This window comes from Dunckerocampus dactyliophorus, chromosome 8 (genome assembly GCF_027744805.1).
Source record: "Dunckerocampus dactyliophorus isolate RoL2022-P2 chromosome 8, RoL_Ddac_1.1, whole genome shotgun sequence".
NCBI lineage: Eukaryota > Metazoa > Chordata > Actinopteri > Syngnathiformes > Syngnathidae > Dunckerocampus > Dunckerocampus dactyliophorus.
Genome location: NC_072826.1, coordinates 11,144,545 through 11,166,138, shown reverse-complemented (window position 1 = coordinate 11,166,138; position 21,594 = coordinate 11,144,545). Strand labels below are relative to the sequence as shown.

The 21,594-nt window shown below is 42.1% G+C and overlaps 1 protein-coding gene across 5 annotated transcripts in view; it reads right to left on the bottom strand.

The window, feature by feature from the left end:
* The window catches only part of srgap2 (SLIT-ROBO Rho GTPase activating protein 2), a 115,917-nt gene that overhangs the window by 31,273 nt on the left and 63,050 nt on the right, over positions 1 to 21,594 (bottom strand). For 4 of the 5 annotated variants that reach the window (XM_054784838.1, XM_054784836.1, XM_054784840.1 and 1 more), the window contains exon 2: positions 1,615 to 1,807. In XM_054784838.1, coding sequence (XP_054640813.1) covers positions 1,615 to 1,694 — 80 coding nt within the window. In that variant the 5' untranslated portion in view covers positions 1,695 to 1,807. Of the gene's footprint in view, positions 1 to 1,614; positions 1,808 to 3,354; positions 3,705 to 21,594 lie in introns of those variants that run through there. The other variant, XM_054784837.1, reaches the window with a different exon arrangement.

The window sequence follows — 21,594 nt, the reverse complement described above, 5'->3', positions numbered from 1 at the left end:
ACGTGTACCCGGATAAGCCCAAGAAAATAGAATGGATCTTAATATCATGAGAAACAAAACAAAATTAACTTGTAATTTTGGAAAATTAGGTTAGGGGAAAAAGTTTAAATGTTTTGAAAGTAAAGTCATAATATTACAAGAAGAAAATTTAGGAGAAGAATGTTGAAATATTTGGGGGAAAAAAACCCAGCAAAAGTGGGGGAAAAGAGAAAGGACTAAAGTTCATACTAATAATATGCTTTTTCACATATACCACAAAGCTGGGATGCAGTTTTTTTTTTTAAGCATACCAGCAGAAGTTCCATTGCAGCTTATAGCAAATACTTTTAACTTGAAAAAAAAAAAAAAAAATCCTACCAAGCTTCAACCGTGATGCTGATTCTGTTTGTGCTGCCCAGTGCGAGAGGGGATTTTCAGCGTGAAACTGGATAAAGAACTCAAAAGGAGAGTCTTCAGCGGGCAGTCAAGTAGAGAGAGAAAGAGGGGGCCCTCCTGGATATGCTCGACCGTACCAGATGTGGTGAGGAGGTAGAGGCCATACCACGTAGCCTGGCCTGTCCATATTGACAATTGAATGGAAATTTTAAAAATATAATTAGTATTTTAAATTGGGAGTCGCTGTCGCCATGGGTTACGTAAGGACTACAGCTTAGTAACACTGAGACTGGGCTAATATTCAGCGTGACGGCAGGCTTGAGCGACAAATTGTGGAGACATCGCCATGTGACTCATCTGCCAGTCAGCTGAAGGGCACGCACAATACGCTTATACCCTGCAGCAGTCAGTAGTTTGCGAATACCAGCGGTCTCTAAGGACTCAATACACGTATACATAAAACAGACCCACTGCTTGGTTCAAAGGGAAAAAAAAAACCATGCACACACTTAGCCAGAAAATAGCTGAAATTCCAACATGGCACCCAGACAGAGCAGTAGCAGCAAGCGCATGGAGAATGTAGAAATATCAGCCATTCAGTGGAATCATAATCTGGAGCTTTACAAGAGCTGTAAAAACATTATATGAATGGACCGACTGATATTCTCCGCCTCTGACATGCTCAGCTAGACTTTATTTATTTAAAAGGAATGTTTTATTTATATTAATTTATAGATTTTATTGCGGGTTTTAGCCCTCAATGATATCCTCGCTACCCGACCCATCAATATGTACCAAAGAAACAATTATCTCATTAATTTGAGCTGCATGGTATCCAAATAGTTTAGGGCTTTAATGTCTGTGGATGGTTGCAGGATGTATAAGGAAAGCAGACATAGAACACTGCAAAGCGAAAGAGAAAAATAAAAGGAAGACAGAAGGGGAAACTTTCACAGGAAGTGTGTGTCTTAGTGGGTAAAGAGGGTGGTGAACGGGTTTTTTCAGTACTTAATAATAGGGAATTTAAAGGAAATGACTACAGTTCTTTTCACTTGTACTTGAAACTACAGTATGTGTCCATTTCTGGGTAAATGTACTGTAGCACACAAAGAATGATCTCTTTCAACCTTGCTATTATATTTTCAGGAGTGCAATTGGCTCATGTGCAATTTAAAAAGCTGAGACACAAAGATAACATTTAGACATTCTATAAGCTAAATGTGTTCTTGTGTGTCATACTTCATAAGGTGGTCCTTGGTACTGCGCGTCTTGGTGAGGAAGCGCTCGGCCAGCTTCTCCATGTTGCGGCTATAGTCCATCTCGATCTCCGCCTTCTTTCTGAAGAAGTCCTGCAGGTCCTGCAGCAGCTGCACTCTGAGCTCACACTGCTGGTCCAGACATTTGAGCTGCTCCACCAGCTGGGCACGTATCTCTGTTGAGGTGGGAAGAGACGAGTTTGGTGATACTGTATTATGAAGACCGTTTACACACAATGCAACACAAACTTAGGACAGTGGAAGTTCCCTGAGGTTGTACAATTCGGAAGTCTAAAATCACACAAAACGTCAGTATTTGAACTGCTGTTATGCATGACATCACACCAGACCGAAGAACACCCACTTAGGCTATGTTCACATGGCAGGTCAATTGCGATTCATTCCAATTTGCTCATATGTGACCTGTATCAGATTTTTTTATGTTTTTATTAATTCCGATTTTTTAAAATGCGACTCAGGCCTTGTTCGTATGTAGATATAAATCCGATATGGATCCGATGCTACTGCAGTCTGAACGGTCGGGTCGCATATATCTGACATATACGTCATCGAAAGGCGTGGTTTATCGTGCAAGACTTGGAAAAAAGGTTCCCGCCGATGTAGGCGAGTTCTTCTCATCCGAAAATTATTTTAAAAAGGTGTTCGTTAAGCAGCTCCTGTCAACGTCTCACCACTCCTGCCTCTGACATCCACCACACGCTCCTTGGAACAGACGAAGTTGTCTGCGAACTGCCATAGCCAAAATTCTTGCCCTCTTTCTTCTTAATCTCCTACCCGGAATCATTTGGTTGAGAAAATATTGACTCACAAAATCCTTGAAATTGCCACAAACGGTTTAAGAAGAGCACGCTAGTGATGTGCAGCTCGATACTGAAATATCGATACATCCGATACCAGCTCTTCATGCTCTAAAGTCGATTCACAAATCAAATTATCGATACACACAATGCGTGTGATGTCGTGCTTTTGCAAACGCACGTCACTTTCCGGATGCTTTGCGTTCACATGAACAAGTCGCATTTAATGCGAACAACCACATAAAAAATTGGTTTTAAACAAAAAAAATGCCAATTGGGCACCATACCTGCAGTGTGAACGTAGCCTTAGACTTCATCTCAACAAGCATCACGTTTGCCTGTACACTTTCAGGATCAGCAATTTGACCCTGGAATAGATTATTTCTATTTCCCTTATTTCAAATGGTTGAAAACTTGCCAAACTAAAAAAAAAAAAAGGTTGGTTTTGTTAGAATCGCCACTCCCTCACCGAGTGCATGGCATGTGCACATTTATACCTCGCACCCATATAAAGCTAATGTCTTCCACATATATACATCTCCAGAGGCAGCCAATTATCACAGTTTATCACTTTTCATTTTCCCCCTGCCTCCCACCCCCTCTGCTTCCACGCTGCTCCCAGTCTGGTCTCAAATTAATAGACTGCACTCAGACGCATTCAATCACAATGAATAAAAAAAAAAAAAAAAAAAAACCTCTGGAGGATCGTGTGTATTGCAGTGTTGTTACAGGAATCAAGTTGCCACGTGCACATTCTCACACGCACAAACACATTAATGATAAATGGATCAGTGCCGACAGCTGACGGATTAATGCTATGCTCTCATAGCGGCCTGCCAACACACACACACACACACACACACACACACACAAGAGCCATGGCTAGTGTAGCACAGGTGTCCTACCTTTACAACGTTGGCTGTAGAGGAAGCAAAGTGTTTTGCCCTCCATCCTGGCTTCGTGTCAGCATTAAGTTCCCTGACACACACATACAAAGACCTGATGCGTACGTTCACAGCCAGTTCTGGCAGAGAGTGCCCCGTTTGTTGAGCCAACAGCGTCTGTTGATACTGCCTTTGTGCTTTACGGCTGAGAGTGCAGTTTCTCATTACCACAAAGAGAAGTGGAATCTCTGAATATGTCTGAGCACACACCCCCTTATTTCAATCTGTCTCACGCTGTCATAAAAAGACCTAAACACCGTGCCAGTAGCGATGCGCCTCTCACACTAACCACACATGACATAAACATGCACGCAGACTGCGCCCGAGCCAATGACCTGTTGTGGGTATTTGCTTTGACAACACGTTACTGTCCTCTGCTTATGTAATTTGTGTGTTTGAGCATATTTGTGAGCAATGTGCACAGCACTGTCAATGATGGGGATGGAGTCTGTCTCCCGCCTCCTGAGGCTGTGACACAAAACCACAAACCGACAGCCTTGTAATTAGTTGTCACAGGACAACAACAACGCATACCAAAGTACTCCTCTCAGGGCAGGCAAACGGTGATCAGTGAGGGACGATGAAAGGACTGCTGTGACACTTGCACAATTTAATGTAATGCAATATAAACACTGAATCAATCATTTTGCCTTTAAAATACAACAATGCTCAGGTTTGTGATTGAGCAATATGTTTAGAATGGTGGTTATAATGGTGGTTATACTGGATCATCCTGACAAGTATGTCTAATATTTTCACTCATGTAGTGAAATAAAGTATTACAAAGATCTCTCATTATGATGTAGTGCAATGGTTGTGCAAAGGTCCCAAGTTATGCTATTTTTCAACAATTTGAAATAAGTCTTGGAGATCCCACCAGTGTAGTTGAAGTGTGTTGCCAAAAATGTAGCTTGGATGTTGGAATTTACAAGGTTTAAATGTGCTTTCAGTCAACCCTACTGGGAACATGCCGTTTTGTGTGTCTGTAGCTTTTATGCTTAAATGAAGTGAGTGTGTCCACGTGTGTGTGGTCCCAAGAAGCGCTATTGTGCACCATATCCACCTTTTACATATGCACTGTAACTCTGCCCTTGTCCAATGTAACAGATACCAGATATCACATATAACACTGTAACATTAAGGAGTGGGGGAGGAGAAAAACTAAATGAGAACATTTACAGCTCCCAGGTCTGTAGCTGACTGAAAGATATTTCTTTTTAAGATTAGTAGTGAAGCCTACTTTTAAAAAGGTTTTTTACATTTTTTATTGTCTTCCATGAAGTGGTGGGCAGATATATGGGGCGGGCTCATCTAGCTAGGGGCAGGTCAGATGCGGTATCATGTCCATGGGGAAGGAGATTTTTCCTCCATTACGACATAAAATCCCAGAATTTCAAATCCAACTGTTTGAGTGCTTCATCTCTCAAAAGGCGGAGCAAACAAGTGAGGCAGATATTTTTTCACGTTTGGTGGTAATAAATTAGCTCTTGGAACACATGTTAGTGTTATAACTAACTAACTATAATGTCCGATATTGGCATAAAAATTTAACATTGGTCAATATCGGTGTCATTTTTTTCCCCTATAATGAAAACTGATAGAGCCCTTTAAGCACCAAAGTCGCACCAAAGTTGCCTCGTGTAGTTAATACTTTACGCCAGGAGATGACGGACATCTGTAACTTCATTTGTGAATGTGTTCCTATGCAAAGTTTAGCTTTTTATAGACTTTGAAGACCCTTGTGCGTGTGGCAGCGAGTCCAGACGCAGCACATACTCGAGCCGATGCGTTGCTTAACCGTGTTTGGGGTGGCAAGATGTGGCGGGTTGTCAAAACACCGGTAGCGGTGAGGGGGGTAGCACGTGGACATAAATACGTAGACGCCGCATTGAGCACCCAGCCACATGTCAACATTGCTGCCATATTGGATGTAGCAAGAGTCGGAGCAGAGAAGATGCCTCATTCATGTGCTGCATGGAGTGTACGACTCGTTTTACTGCCCAAACCAAAGCCCAGGGAATAACCTTTCACAAATAAGACTCCATTACATTTGATGGTATTTGGCCCATAGACTGCATGATTTGGTCATTATAACATCGTTTTGAGAGCATAATTTGCAGACATTGTGGAAAACACTGTACGCGCACAATTCATTCATTAATTATATGTCTATGGGGTAGCGGGAATGTAAAAAAAACGCAGAAATAGCGGCAGGCAGACATGGTAGCAACCGCGAGAGACTCCTCAGCAGAATATGCACTGCTGCAGGATTCACCAAAGTGCCCAATGGCAAGTATTTCTCAGCTGTTTGCTCACGTGAGTTGTACAATGCTGTTTACAGCCACGTCGATAAGCTAATCTCTGTATCCATGAGCTTTACAACAGATATTTGTTCATTCCATCGGCATAAAAGCAAATATCGGACATTATAACATCATTAAATTGAGAATTTCTGCATCTCTTGCACTGGATCTGAATGGATTGTGCAAGTGGCGGTGGCAGTAGTGCACATGCAGCCCCGGATATGCCCTAAAGGAGCTAAATTCCATCAAACCCCTGAAACACACTGCGATGAATGTTTCCAACAGCACACTTCATTTACAAAGTATATGGCTAAATGACTCAACCATAGTGAACCCTGTGCTCCTTACACCATCCACTGTTGTTCCTGGCTGCTTAGCTGAATTTCCTTGAGTGATAAAAAGTCAAGCCCTTAGAAGCTCTTACAGTCCGTAAGAGAGAGAGAGACTTGTTAAAAAAAAAAAAAGAAAAAAAAAAGCCAGGAACAGACACCATCAGAGCGACTCCGTGCAGGTCGCTCTCGTTGCTCTGTAATGGTCATCATCTCCTCAGCCAGAAAGAAGTGGGATGTGAAGTGGAATGTATCGCCTCCACCCCCTCCAGAAATCCCAGTCACTTTTTCCAGACAGATGAGAGCAGGTCTTGAATTGAATCTGGGATTCTACTTTACTGATGCTCTCCACTACTACCTCTTTCTGTCTGCACTGTCAACATTTAAAGCTCAAAATCCTAAAAAGGAGAAGGGTGCTATGCATTTTGGAGCAACTTTTCCTTTTATGATAACACAGTCCTACATGGACCAGCCTGGCATCACACCTGACAGCTTAATCATTTCCAATATCATCATATGTTGAGATCAAACATTTATTTACAACAGGGGTTCCCAATCACCAGGCCGCGGTTCAGTAGTATCATATATTCTCTGGTGAGCAAGTCGACATCAGCTGGCGAGCTAATGCTAGGTCACAAGTTATCTGTGATAGCGTCACTATCTTAAAGCTGGATACACTAAGTGTTTATGTTCAACAACTTAGACACACGGCTACTGTTTAGAAGTCAAGACATGATGATTACAATTAGAACATAAGAACAAGGCTGTTAAGTGACACTTTAAAAGAGTAAGTTAGCACGTATGGCATGAACTTATAGCTTCCATGTGGGACAAAAACAAGCTCAGAACTAACCGCTTGTATGTTTTAAAGACAAAATTTGGAGTCCGAAGACCAGAATCTAGGCGGAAAACTATCTAGCCAGCTGCCACCAGCTGTGACACCCAGGCAAAGTGTGTAAACAAAAGATGCCAGAAAAGTCAAAAGGCAATGGGATTGAAAGGAGAGCGATCACACACGCTGGCATCGAGATGCTTAGCCTGTGACAACTGTTGTCAATTGACACCACGTTTTACTATTTTTCATTCTCACGGTAATAAGGGACAAAGTGTGCCCCTTGTCAACTCAATACGGGACGCATACTTTTATCTGGTAGCGTATGCGCAGGTAGATGAAAAATTTACTCTCAATTTGTCTCAAATTTTAGTCGCAAATGCGACCAATTAGTCGCAATCTGGAGCTCTAATTATTGACGACTTGGTTTATTCCGGCACAGTAAAACAAATACAAAAGAATTAATGTTCTATATGCTCATGTGTATATCAGCAGCATAGGTCACTTTTTTAATCAATGAAAGATTATTTTTTGATGTTTTCATTCATTTCTGAGTGGCTAGAACACTGACCTTGTGTGCAATTGAGCATTTACATAGAACTCAAAGACGTTCTATTGTCCTTGGCGGAGGTTTCACTCGTTCCTCAGGTCTGAGGCTTAAGGCTGCTGCCTCAAATCATTCAGACATGCTGCATGTTAGCATGCGGTTAGAAAATTTCAAGCAAATAAAGGCTCTGCCAAAAGGGCATTGCTGTCTGTCACATAAACACTCATATGAAAGCCAAAATGGAACTGCTTTTCCCTGCAACATCACGTTGAGAATAATTTATTTTTTCCCATTTTCTTCGCATTCTTTTTCCATTGTCCATTGAAAGTTAAAATTCTCTGTTAAAGGGATGGTTCAGATATTTTGACATGAAGTTGTATGACATCCCCATCAGCGTTGCAGTCCAATAACAGTGACTTACACCCCCCCCCCCCACTTGGTCTCCTAAGTCCAGTTCTGATCAGGTTTCCGAGATGAAGAACGTGGTTCCGCTTAGTTGCTGGGCACAATTAAGTAAAGACTTTGGCTTCTCAAAACAATATGCTTTCAAAAGATGAATAAATTTGCATCACAAAAATGCCTTCTCAAAAAAAAATCTGACCTGACAAAACGCTTGGCGTTATATCCGTCTCCGCCGTATCCCTGCGCACTGTCGCCTGTGCGTTCATGTGTATTTGACGAAGAGTCATGTCCGCACTGCGCAGGGATACGGCAGGAGACGGATATACAGTAACGCCGAGCGTTTTGTGAGGTTTGAGTTTTTGAGAAGGCGTTTTTGTGACGTAAAGGTTTTAATTTTTGAACGCATATTGTTTTTAGAAGCCAAAGTCTTTACTTAATTGTCCCCAGCAACTAAGCGGAACTGCGTTGTTCATCACAGAAATCTGACCAGACCTGGACTTAGGACACCAAGTTTGGAGTAAGTCGCTGTTATTGGACTACAACGCTGATGGGGATGTCATACAATTTCATGTAAAAAAAATCCAAACTATCCCTTCGAGCAATCATTGTTAGTAATATGGCATGGATCAGTTACTGTAGCCCCCTTTATAAAACTGTAACAAATACAAAAAACAAACTGAACCAAACCATGCAATTTGGCGGAAAAGGACCATAAAGTGCTTTAGAAAGTAGAACTTCATCACAGAAGTGGCTGCTCCAAGCAAATTGGCGCCAAACAAGAGCCACATTTACTGCCCTCAGGCACTCGTAACACCTGGAAACACCCGGGGCTTGGGCTCAACACATACTCCGACAGCAATGTGACATGACTTCTATGCCAAATTGGAGGCTGTATGTACGCTTTTAAAGGGCTCATTTCCTGCTGCCATGAGATGTATGCTATTTTTCCATCTGATTTTTTATTTTTTTTTAACCAATGTGGCACATTCAGTGTCACAAAAATGCTGTGGAAGCGAGAAAACTGCTCCACCTATAGAAGATGTATTACCCCTGACGTGTAATTTATTTTTATTTTTCTGCCATCTCCGTCATATGCTGGATTAACAGTAACGTATCAGACTCTCTGGGCACTGAATCAATCGCAACTGGAGTGTCCAGGTTGTCTTAGAAGACCTTCCGCCTCATGCGCACACACTGCATCAGTTCAAAGACTAAATAGGACAGCTACAGTCCTGCTAGATCCGGTCCTATCTGAGGATGACTGGCTGGCTTTTACATTACTGTTCCTGCAGTTAAAACATCATATGGCTGAAATGGCTGAGAATTTCAAAATCAGCTTATGCTCAAATACTAGATAGGACAGTTCTAGTCCAATCTAGTGTTTGAGCACCACAAAAATAAAGCCTGCTCGAATGGGCACATTTTTGAATGTGGTCGTTCACATTACCAAACAAATGTGACTTGTTAATGTGAGCGCAAAGCGTCTGGAAAGTGACGTGCATGCGCAAAAGCACGACATCACTAGCATTAACGTGTGTTTACAGAATGTGGGATACCATTGATTTCATTTACGATCCGATACTGGATAAAAAGACAACCTCAACAGTCCAGCTGTGATCAACTCAATGCCCTGATAATACAATGACCTGGATGAATGAGAATATTCACAGTGCAGCCAGTGATAATTCAGCCAGACTGTGCAGGAAGGCAGAACAGAAATGCAAGCCACTGCAGTGGAAAAATACATGCTGACTGGGGTAAAGCTATCCTTTTTTTTTTTTTTTTTTTTTTTTAAATCCCCTTCTGGTGCTTTTTTAAGTCTAAAAAGTGGACATGATGGAAGGAAAGGGTATTTTGTGACATTAAGTTAGCTTCTTGGATTGCAATTGCTAGTTGGATAGCTCAACTTCGTGACAATAATCAAACCCCATTTTTCCCAGCACCCTCCAGTGAGCAATAGTAATTTTGAGTCATATCACTATGAGCTTTTGTCCTCTAGAGCAGTGCTCATCAACCTTTTTGAGCCCAAGATCCCTGGTCTCGGTCATGATTTTGAGTCATATTAATGTGGAACAACTACTGTTGTGTGCTCAAGCACATCGCTGTACTCTGTCACTCCCTCTCTCCCGACCCTTCTGCACGTTGCTCACTCAACCTTTACTAGCACGGCTCTGGCTGGGTTTTGGGGACTGGGCTCTTGGCTGGAGCTTGCGGGTTGCAGCTTGGAGGGCGGCGAGGCATATGGGCGTGCCCAGTGGTCAAAATGCGTGGATGTTGGTCGCTCTCCGGGAGTGGAGGACACTAATGTAATAATACTTTTTTTTTTTCTAACATTCTCGCAATCGACCGGCAAAGTCCCAAAGATCGACCAGTAGCTCACAATCGATGGGTTGGTGACCCCTGCACTAAAGAATGAACAAAACACACACAAAAAAAAATAGCAACATAAACGTGTGTGATGTGTCACAAGGAAATATACTTGTAGGTCCATTCATTTGTCTTTGCACAGGAAGGGCCGACAGCGAGACAGGACGATAGCGGGACCAGTTCATTGCCAATAGGGAGCACATGGGAGGAGAGGGTTATACTAAAACAACTACAGGAAGCATGTGTGGGTACACACACAGGAGTTGTGTGTGAACGACATTGTGTCCGTGTGTGACAGTGAAAAACAGAAAAACATGCAGCTGTGTAGTTTACCACTAATAAGGGAGGAATGTATTAGGGGTGTGTTGAAATATTGATAAATCAAACTATTACAGTGTTCTATCTTACGATGGCTTATCAAGATTCCCTACCCTAGAATGCATGTACAGTATACTGTATACTGTACAGTATGTACTGTACAAGAGCAGGGTTGGCCTATAGGATGTGATTTTAAGGCAGCTGAATGGTTCGGTGGCCTCAAGTTACAGGTAGTATTTCCTAAAAGGATTCTTAAGCAGTGTGGAATCTATTAGTTCCAGACATGCTTGCCTAATAGTACTGTACTTCACTTTACACACATGCACACACCGCCACATGAGGAAGGGGAGTATAGGAAAAGATAGAATTACAGTTGAGTAAGTATTGGAGGGAAAGTATTGTTGGAATGGAAAAAATCCAGCCAGTCTTTTTCTTGGGTCTCGTACTTACTTTTGAAAACACACATACGCAGGCTCATGCATGCACACTGTCACCCTGCAACTTCAGGAAAAGCAGTGTTGTTTTAATGAGGCAAGTTAACAAGTGTGGTAACTTTTAGACATGGAAAACTTGCCGAAGTATCAAAATGCAGCAGACCTGACAAGTATGTGAGAAGCGAAGATGAGGACAATGGAGAAGTGGGAATTTTTTTTTAATGCACTATGTCCAAGAAAAATAGTGCAAGTAAGAGGAGGATTTCAGAGGTTAGAATCTGTATTTTTTGTACTTGTGTTAGTTTTACTTTCAAGCTATAGTATCTCAATAATGAGCGCTGAAAAATAAGGGATTGTTTCAGCCAGGCTCTGACATTTATGGAACCAAAAACTCCACACGAGAGGGAATACAAAATGGCTGGAGGGAACAGAATTACTACAAAAAAAACCCCAATAAGTTTCAGGAAATCATTCCTTAATATTGATGAATTTGTAAGAAGCGTGATAAATACATTGCTATGAATGATACTAATGACAGAGTGAGGAGATTTGGCAAGATAATGAAGATGATGACGACAGAGAATGTGTAGGGGGTGTTCTGTGGTGGTGTGTGCGATCAGCGGGGGTGAATTCCTCTCTGCTTCTCTTCACCTTGGTGACCAGTTCAGGAAGTCATTAACCTTTTCAAAGTCAGTAAGCCTCAGTCAGCAGAGTGGAAGATGAGATGTTTGCATTAGGAAGTTGTGTTAATGCATCTGTGGGCCAGGTTCTGAGCCGCATGGGCTCCCTGCCGGGGGTTCCTTCGCCCAGGCTTGGACTATGGGTTAGGGGGTCAGAGGGTGCAGTGCTACTTGGAGGAGGTCGGTCTCCCATGTCAACCAACTGGTGTAAAACACTCAGAACAATAGATGTCAGTTTCAGATCTGCTTCAGTTCTGACTGGAGGACAGCTATGGATTGTAGCCCGGCAACCCCCCCTCTCCTCTGACAGCAGCTACCTTCTCCCGCACCATCACATGCTCTGATTCCTCTGTTATGGTAGCACAAGGGTTTCGGGTTGGGAGATTGCCGGGGTTCTCTATGCATAATGAAACGGGCTGCTTATCAAAAGTTAAGTAGCTGTTCACCCACTTACAGCACCCTGCCTGCTCCACTAACCCAATCTGGGGGAAAACTAAACTGTATGTGGTGGGATTGGGTGCACTTCAAATGAGACTAAAACTCACATATTTGGATGTACACTTTCTCACACTTTTGTTGGTGTACATAAATAAATGAAAAATAATAATTTGGTCGGTAAAGGGTTCCTATCCTGCTCATTTCAGGGGCTTTTACAATGATATTGACCCCAGTGGGGCACTATAGGAAGTTTCTTTTAATAAAATATTCCAGAAATCTTAAGGCTATATGTACAAGGCAAATCTGCCTTCTTATCTTGACTGAAATGCTTGGACGAAGCCTGCTCTGTTGCGATTGGTCAAAAGGGCCGAGGGAACTTTAGAAAATGAGTTTCAAAGTGTTTTTTTTTTTGTTTTTGTTTTTTAATGATTGCGCTTCTCCAGTGAAGTGTACCAGGGGAGACGCATTACTGTCATAACTCAAATATATTAACATACTGTGCTGACCCGTATTTGGAAAAACATAGGTAGGTTTTTAGTTTAGTTTTGAATATGAATAAAATAATAACTGGATTGAAAAAATATAGAATTTCTTAGCTTTCATGACTCTGCTTCATTGATCACCATTATCTTATTGTACATTATGGTGATCTAATTTTTCTTATTTATTATGTATTGTGTAAAACTAAGACAGCAACAACATCAAATTAAAAGCAGTAAATCAATACAGACCCACCGTCCACCAGTAGGAGCCTGGAGTTTATTTTTGTTGTTTTGTAACAGGCAGTGTTCTCCCCTCAAATAACTTGGGGTTGTGAACAGAACAAATATGCACATTAGCACTCAATAAAGTTATCAAACCTTACTTTTATGCATTCCTACATAGCATCTGGTACCAAATATGAGGTAAAAGAAAAATGGGAACAAAAAAGCATAGCAGTCTATATGTGCAGTGTGGGAGAAGCACAGACACACAATGGCGTGTTCAAGGACCGTCGACCAAAGTGGGACACGCCGCCGTTTGTCAACAAAAACATGCAAAAATGTTCAGTTGTCCATTCATTAGTAATGTTTTAATTATTTTTACATCATTGTGGCTGGAAAGCTATAACTATTGTCAATAAAATGTGTTTGTGTTCATTTCTTGGGTGTCTGGAACAGATTAATTGGATTTATCTAATTTTCTATGGAAAAACCTGCCTTGGTTAGAGTCCATTTTGGTTTGAGTCGGACCTTCTGGGATGGATTAATCCCGCTAACCAAGGCACCACTGCAGTTAGTGAAGAATGACATGGCAATTTGCTATGGGAAGCTTAGTTACATCCACGTTATGCCAGCATTATTCTTCTTAATACATCGGGAAATATGAGTTCAGAACATTCAGAAAAATAGCAATCGATTAATTGGTCATTCATTTCCCCCAGAGTTGATTGAGTAAATGTAGTCAAATAGCCATTACTAAGTGTAACCACAAGTAAATTTGTTGTTTCTTCACAAAATGATGTTCCACTTCACTCGTGTGACCATCCACATGGTGTCACCTCTATTTTCCTGTTCCTGCCGGACACAGCCATCTGGGCTTTAGTTTCTTCCAATAGGCTTCATCTCAGTCACACACACACACGCATACGCACATGCACACACACACACACCCACAGTGTCAAAGTGTTGCAATGCCATGGGCACAAAACCATGATCAACGCCATCTGTCTGTGAAGGTTTGTGGGAAATATCAAAATCTGGTGAAACTCGCTCACATGTGTTATACCATTCTGGATCAGCAAGGGAGACAATATTATAGTGAGCTGTGTATGTGTATGCATGCACTCTTTCCAGTGTTTCCAAATGGACAGTGCATAACACCCCCCTTAATCAGCTTAGCAGCCAGTCAGGGGATTTGACTAATCCACAACACAAGCATGGGAAGAAGCCTGCTGAGTGTGTCCGCCTGTCTTACTGTGTGTGTGTGTGTGTGTGTGTGTGTGTGTGTGTGTGTGTGTGTGCATGTCAGCCAGAAAAAAAAGTCTCCGCATCAAGCATTACAGCGTTCATCTATAAGACATGCGACTAAATGAAAGTAGCGTTGGGGGGGATCAGACGCCAATTCAAGTGCAGACACATCGTCTGGTGGGCAAAGGGTCACTGCCAGCTTTATTAGCAGTTTAATGCTTGTCATATTTCCACTGAATGAGTGACGCCGTGCAACTCCCTTTCTGTAGATTAAAAGAATAATTTCCCCTGTTTACTCCCCACTGTATTTTACTCCTCTGTCAGAATGGATTGGTCAGCAACAACCTGCTGGAGGAAACAATCAGTTGGCGGAATAAAACACTGCGTGAACGTCTCCATCCATCAGCCACACAGAAGACTACAGACATATAAATGTTGTGGACATGGCAACTCAACTGCGTGTGCCCACATGGTGTCATCGCTTATCACAGCATTCCAATCGACATCAGGCTGTCGAAAAAGAAAGACGGAGATAGGGCATAGAGAGGTGGAGAGAGTCAAAGGGTCCTATCTGCTGATGGCTGCCAAGTGCTGATCTTTATCTGCATCTCAATGGGAGACAATGACAGAGGGGAATATGTTGTTCTGGACATGTCACAGCTTCCTTCAGCTACACAATCCTTGGTAAGCAATGGAATGGAGGAAGAAGTAGAAGCACTGTAGAGAAGCAAGGTGCTACAAATTTGCAAACAGCGTGGACTGCTGGCGAATTGGTAACATCAAGTGACAATTATTGTCTTCATAGCAATATTTGTAACAGTACTTGTAAAAATGCTCTCTTTCTTCATTTATGATGAAGCCATTCCCTTTTTGCCATAGATTGAATATAATTCAAAAGACAATTTTTCGTTTCATGTGAGCTGACATTGATGTTTTCACATGTTCAAAATAAACTCAAACTGAAACTCGAAAACCAACTCAAAACAAAAACAACCATGCCTGCCAACATACGCCACGAAACCTCGATCTCACGGGGTTAGCATGTTAAAAAGCTTTATTACAGCATTTGAACAACAAACAGTATGGGGACTTTGAGGCTCATGGTGTTATCATCAGTCAAACGGCAGCTAATGCAGCCAAAACGGTGGCCAATACTCGCCCGTATGTGCGTGACAGCCAGAACGCTAAGCAAATAACCTGAAAAAGAATTGAATTCATTGGGCGATGTGACCAGCCTTCATCAGCGGTGGAAGACACCAGGTTTGCCGACCGCTCTCTCACTTGGAGCCCAACCCTACTTTTTAATAATGAATTACACATTTTAATTGTATTAGTAAGTATCTATTTTGTGGCCTATTATTAGCTTTAAAATATGTATGTTTAACATATTCTTGACCTAAATTAAGCATTTTCAAGCTTAAAAATGACCAAATGAACTAAAATACAAATATGACGTGTAGAAAACCCACTGAAAGACACGTTGATATGTAGTATTCGACAGTAGCCACGAGGTGTCAGTAATGTTGCTGTAACAACCTGTTGGTGTTATAATGTTGATTATGATGTTTGTGAACGCACCTTGCTGTTAATGTCATTGGTGGATAAGGAGGAAGTGTTGTGTGAGAGAGAGCGAGGACGAACGTTTGAGCTGAACTGTGTTCTTTGATGGAATCGAGCACTCCCATTGGCGTTAAGGTTGGCAATAATGTTGGTTGTTCAATAACGTTAAACGGACATTAGATTCTGTGTGACTCTATAAGAAGGCTACATTACATTAGTCACCACGAGAAGTCCCGGAAGTAAAAAAAGAAAAAAGAAAAAAAAGAAACAACAACAAGGAACTCTCCACTGCGAATGGGTGAGACTATATTTTCTACTAATATGTCCACTTTATTGGGCAATATGACTGGTGACTATAGGGGTGTTATTTCATGTCCTGAGGGCTCAAATAGTGTTAAAACCCATATTTAGAAGGCCGTAAATAGGTTCTCTATGCTTTTAATACGAAAATATTCCATTTATAAACGAGGAATCCTACTTCGCGGAAATTCAGTTATCACGGTCGGATCTGGAGCCAATTAACCGCGATAAACAACGGATGACTGTATAACAAAGCTACGATAAACTTCATAATTGGAAAAGAGCGTGCAAGGCATGTGAGAGCCAGACAGTTGGAGCTCTCATAATAAATGAACCCAATGTCAGGCAGTAACCGCCTCTCAAATGAGCTCTTGTAGATGTACATTTGAGATACAGCTAAGATGAGCACATGAGAAGATAACAGCCACACCCTAACTACCGTTACTCCAAAGAGAATGTTGTGCTGTGGGATACTATCACAGACCTGAGGGTTTGAATGCAGTATTACGACTAAATCTATGATACGCCTATCAAATTTAGCATTGTGATCAAATCCTCCTCAAATGCGGTCTTAGCCGCTCCCAATCGAGGATCTCTGAAAGTGCCGCATCGACAGGAGGGGAACGAGAAAGTGGGCCAAGCTGCATGAAGAGGCTCTGAGGAAAATGACTAGAGAGCACTGCACCTCAGCACAACAAAACCACTGCAACAAAAAAAATCAGACGGAGGGTTCGGGATTTTTCCCCTTCTTCTTTTTCACAGTATCAAAAGAACTGCAATAATACCTGCATGACATAGCTTAAGCTGTCACATAGGGATGTGGCCCTAATGTATGGTGAAATGTACTGTAGTTCAGGTACAGTAGGATGATGGCTGAGCTAATGCTGTAGCACATCATTTTCTATTAAACATGTCGAAGGTTAAATACCATTTACTGTGCATCTTCCACTGGAGCTTAAATAGTTTTTCTTTCAAGCATTGTAAGCAGAATAGGCACAGCTTCATTCATACGGTATGCTCATACTTGTCACAGCGGGTTATTAAAGTACCAAACCTGACACAAAATTGCAGAGCAATGTGGGCTCAACTTGAGCTCACTGCTCAAATTGCATAGCTTCACTTTACGTGTGGCAAGTTTCCACAATGCAGAATACTCAAGTCAGCCTTAAGGGAAAATTTCCCCTTGCTTAGGCAGCACCACCATGCTAATAAGAGGGGAAGGGAAAAAAGATTGCCACTATTTATGGGTTTGTAAACCAACGCAGGATGACTAATATTCACCTGAGGTGATCCCGAAGATGACCTTGTGAAAGCAGCATTTGCACTGCTCAAACACGCAAACACATACACACTGTTGTTTAGCCTCCAAGTGCATAACATCCATTCCGCTTCAAAATCCTTGCATACCAGCCCGCATGATTGTCCCAGCAGCTCAAATATCATCATCTCATGGGTCACAACAGGCATCGTCACAGTCACCTATTGGCAACACTTGTACAAATGTACTTGTACAGTGTTGGGACACGTGGTTATTATACCTACAGAAACTGAAACGGTCTTTGGGAATACAGTACGTGTTCATTCATACATGTAGAGGAACATTTGTGAGGCCAGAAGGTTGAGTCGGTGCTCCTAACATCCAGAACAAACTCATCCAAACATGCCTTTATGGACTTTGCTTTACTGGGAACAGAAAAGGGTCTTTCCCAAACTGTTCCCACAAAGTTGGAAGCATATACAGTAAGGGTGTCACAATAAACTCGGCCCACAAGACGAGACAATAGACGATATCGGCTTCACAAGAATGAAACAAACAATATTTTAATATTTGAAATGTGTGGTGTATTCACTTTTTCGGAGACACTTATCTACAATCTTTCCTTTTGGCTTTTGCTAATAAAAGCAAGTAATGGGCGTCCCTTTAAAATGGATCTTGGATCATATTTCACCTTGTCACAGATCCAATAATTAACAAGAACACACCCAAAAGTATCCATCTGAAGTGCTGCAGTCATTTTGGGCAGAGCCTGAATGATTAAATAAACTGTGAGCCCAGGGACCTATGTTTAAACTCCCTTGGAGCCAGAAGCTGATTTAAGTAGGTGCTCCTAACTATCCTTCAGCTTTGACCCAAGGTGGTGTGTTGGCGATTATCTTCTCCAGGAAGAGTTTCTGATTAAAAAGTTTGGCATTGTCGGCCTAATATGTCTGGAGGCAAGTCTTAGGATTGACGACATGGGAAGGTAGCGCCTGGTTTGCTTTGCACACAAACAAAGCTATCTGAGTAATGGACAGCCTTGATACCACAAAGAGGTCTCTCCAGCACGTCAGAGACGCCACATGACATGCATGTGTTCTATTTGGTGCGTTATATATCAGAGACAGGACATGTCTGAATCGCTACAACACAATAGGGCGCTGCAACGTGGGCGGCCACACCCTTTCCTCCAAGCTCCAAATCCACGGGCCTTCCCAACGACCCCGAAGAGGTTTAAAAAGAAAAAAGGACAAAGGAGAGAAAGGGAGTGGACACATCAGGAATGAAATCCCTATAAAAACAGAAAGTAAGACTTAGGAATACAGGAAGTGTGAGAAAGGCTAAGAGGTGTAGCAGATTCTGGGCTGAGACAGCAGGCAAAACCGAGGAGACAGGGTGATGGCCTCAGAGAAACCACTGGGAATAAAAAAAAAATGGGACAGATCTATGCAAAGAGAAGGAAGGGAAAGCACTGCTGTCGCTTTGTGTTCCGCATTGTGGAGCTGAATTATTAATGCTGGCTCAGTGGAAGTGCGAAAAGTGAGAACACGTTCACGCGCTCAGCATCCTAAACATGTACATATACATACGCAGAGATGCCTGGTGCTGACAATAACACGATAATGGTTCAGGCTTAGAGGGGTTGGCGGGTCCACAGACATTATGTGACGTCTAACATGAGCTAAGAGAAAACCCACTAGTCAAACAGACATACTAACAAGAAGGCCTGTCACGATAACACATTTTGCTGGTCGGTAATTGTGCTACAAATTATCGATTTTATTGAAACACATTTTATTAGACAACTTTTTCAATAACTGTCATGAGAGGTGTACAACACATTTAAACCACTAGATGGTGCTCAAGTATAATGTACGGTGTACATGTGTGAGACATTACCTTGACACGGAAGTTGCCAGCGACACTAGTTGAGCGTGAGAAAGCGCACCATTTTGCACTGTTTTGTTTGTATTTGCCGACCAAACGCCAGAGTGAGCGTTACTGTCGTGACAAAGGCTCCGCTGCCCGAGGCACCTACATCGGTAGGTTTTTTTTTTTCCCCCCAGTTGAGAAAACTGTCCGTGTCGGTCATCCGACCGAAATGTTCCCACATTGTGGCTGTCGGCTGTGGCATTCGCCTCAAAAACCATTGCTTCTGCGCCTTCTTAATGTTAGCGTATGCTGCCTCACGAAACTCACTGCTAAACCCTCTGTATCCACTCACCGGTGGCTCCGCCTCCACAATGCGGCTGAACGAGATGAGGGCCCCACTCTCTGTTCATTCCACAACAACCACTGCGCACAGACAGATCCAGAGTGAACCCTCGTCATCCAGCCTGCATGCACATGCCAATTTATCGAGGGCGTCATAATTATCAACCTGTTTTTTTATCGTTCGATTAATCGATTATGGTGACAGGCCTACTAACAACCAACAGCAATGGGGTAGAACAAGGGTCTACCCTACTATACAGTATTTACTTCTGGGCACGTGCCTATGAGGAGATTACTGCAGCAAATTGGAGATTGTGGGTATTTGAACACAGGGTTTCTGCGACATGTAATTGATCGTGGCGCAGCGTCACAATCACAATAATATAGCTTATTATTTACACACATATTGACTTCAATTTAAAATATCATTAAAATGTTTCACTGCGCTTTATTTTGATAAACATGCACCAGAATCAACTGTCTGCGCTGTTGACACTTTTGCAATGTTCTCGGTTCATGTTTTGCTGGTTGTTGAAGAAAAGTTAAATACATTAATAAATAAATAAATATATGTCATCAAAATTGTTATTTGTCATAATAAAAAAATTGCAGACACAGCAGCGGCAGCAGTCCTCCCTCCCATGCCTCCCACCACCACAGCTTCAAAAAAAAAAATCATAGGGGGAAACCCTGGAATATCTCTGTTATCCAATTTCCACTCAATTTCGTAGCAAAATATGCCACTTAAGTCGCACAAAAATCCAGAGGTTGTACCACGGCCATGCATGGCATCACATGATACCTCTGCGTATCTTGCGAGACTTCGACACAGCGAGCAGCTAAAGGATTAAATCCACAATCGGGCTTTGTGTGCGAAAAATTTAATGATGGCCATAATACCACAAATTAAACAGATTGCATTGTAAATTTAGCGTAGCGATGAAAGCTGTACACTGTCCTGGCTGATCAGTATGATATGGTTAAGTCGTCATGAACAGTGAAAATGAGCTGGGTGGGGTCTTTCTGTGAAGCAATTCACTTAATGACCTACGGTGAAGTGTATATAGTATTGAGGGGTGAGAGGCAGCGGGCACCACTATACTATACAGTCCCTACTATACTTAAATGAATTCAAGGTTGGCAGGTTTGTTTGTGTCTTTATTCATGCTTGAATGAGATTCGTGCCAGCAACTCAAAGAGTGGTTTGTACAGATCAATAAATACGACAGGTTCTCAATAGTATTTCAAATCAGGAGGGGCATGAAAACATTTCTGTCCATGACATGACTGCGGAATGACAAAAATAATTGAGAACCACTTGCCTATTTTATGTTAACAGCAGTTAGCTTCTTTTTACACTTTGATGACAGTTACTTTAAATGTTACTTTAAAACACTGCCTGGACAGTGTTTATATTTGATAAAAGTAGACCTTTGAACTGATTACTTCCATTTCCATTACACACTGACCTTTTCCAAAATAAAATCTTCCCTAAATAACGCATTACTGCACCCATTTTGAAGCGAGAAAGTACAAGGCGGACACACAACATTTTTGCCTCCAATGGTGCGAGATGCTCTACAAATCTGAAAATCCACCAGGAATGGTGCGCCTGTAATGAGATGATATTAGGAGTTCACTTAGGAGGCAGTGTGTGCTATGTTTCCGACCACAGCCAGTGTCTGTCAGTGGCCAGGATTAGAGGAGGTCAAAGGTCATCGCAGACATGTGGCACACACCTGTTCAGTAAGATAGCCATGCAGTCTGATCATTAGGACACAAAAAACAAGGTAAAGTAGACAAGTGAGTCAGTCATTGGTAAAGTTTATTGTTAAACTGTGGGAGACTACAAAAGGCTGTCATGTTTTCCCTTTATCTCTCTCCAACCAGTGTTTTTCTCTCGCTTGGCCTAGCTTTCCTTCTTATCCACAGAGGAAGCCTGTTTGATCTGGGAGACTCCGGCTGTTCTGACTCTCCAGCTCACACACATCAGGCGTACAACCCTCGCTTGCTCACTTAAGACGAGAGCTGCCTCCTTTTTTTTTTCCTCCTTTCACTAAAAACAAGAAAATCACACACGGTGTCTCTCATTCTCACTCGCTAAAAAAAAAACAACAAAAAAACACACCGTCTTGTACCAAAGACAAGAAAATAATTGATGTATTCAAAATGGCCTCCATGCTGTAGTAGCTGGGCTAATGCCAGCTACACAGCGTGTATATGGACTATGTAGAATGTCAGCTATCACACCGGGAGGACAGTAGCCATCA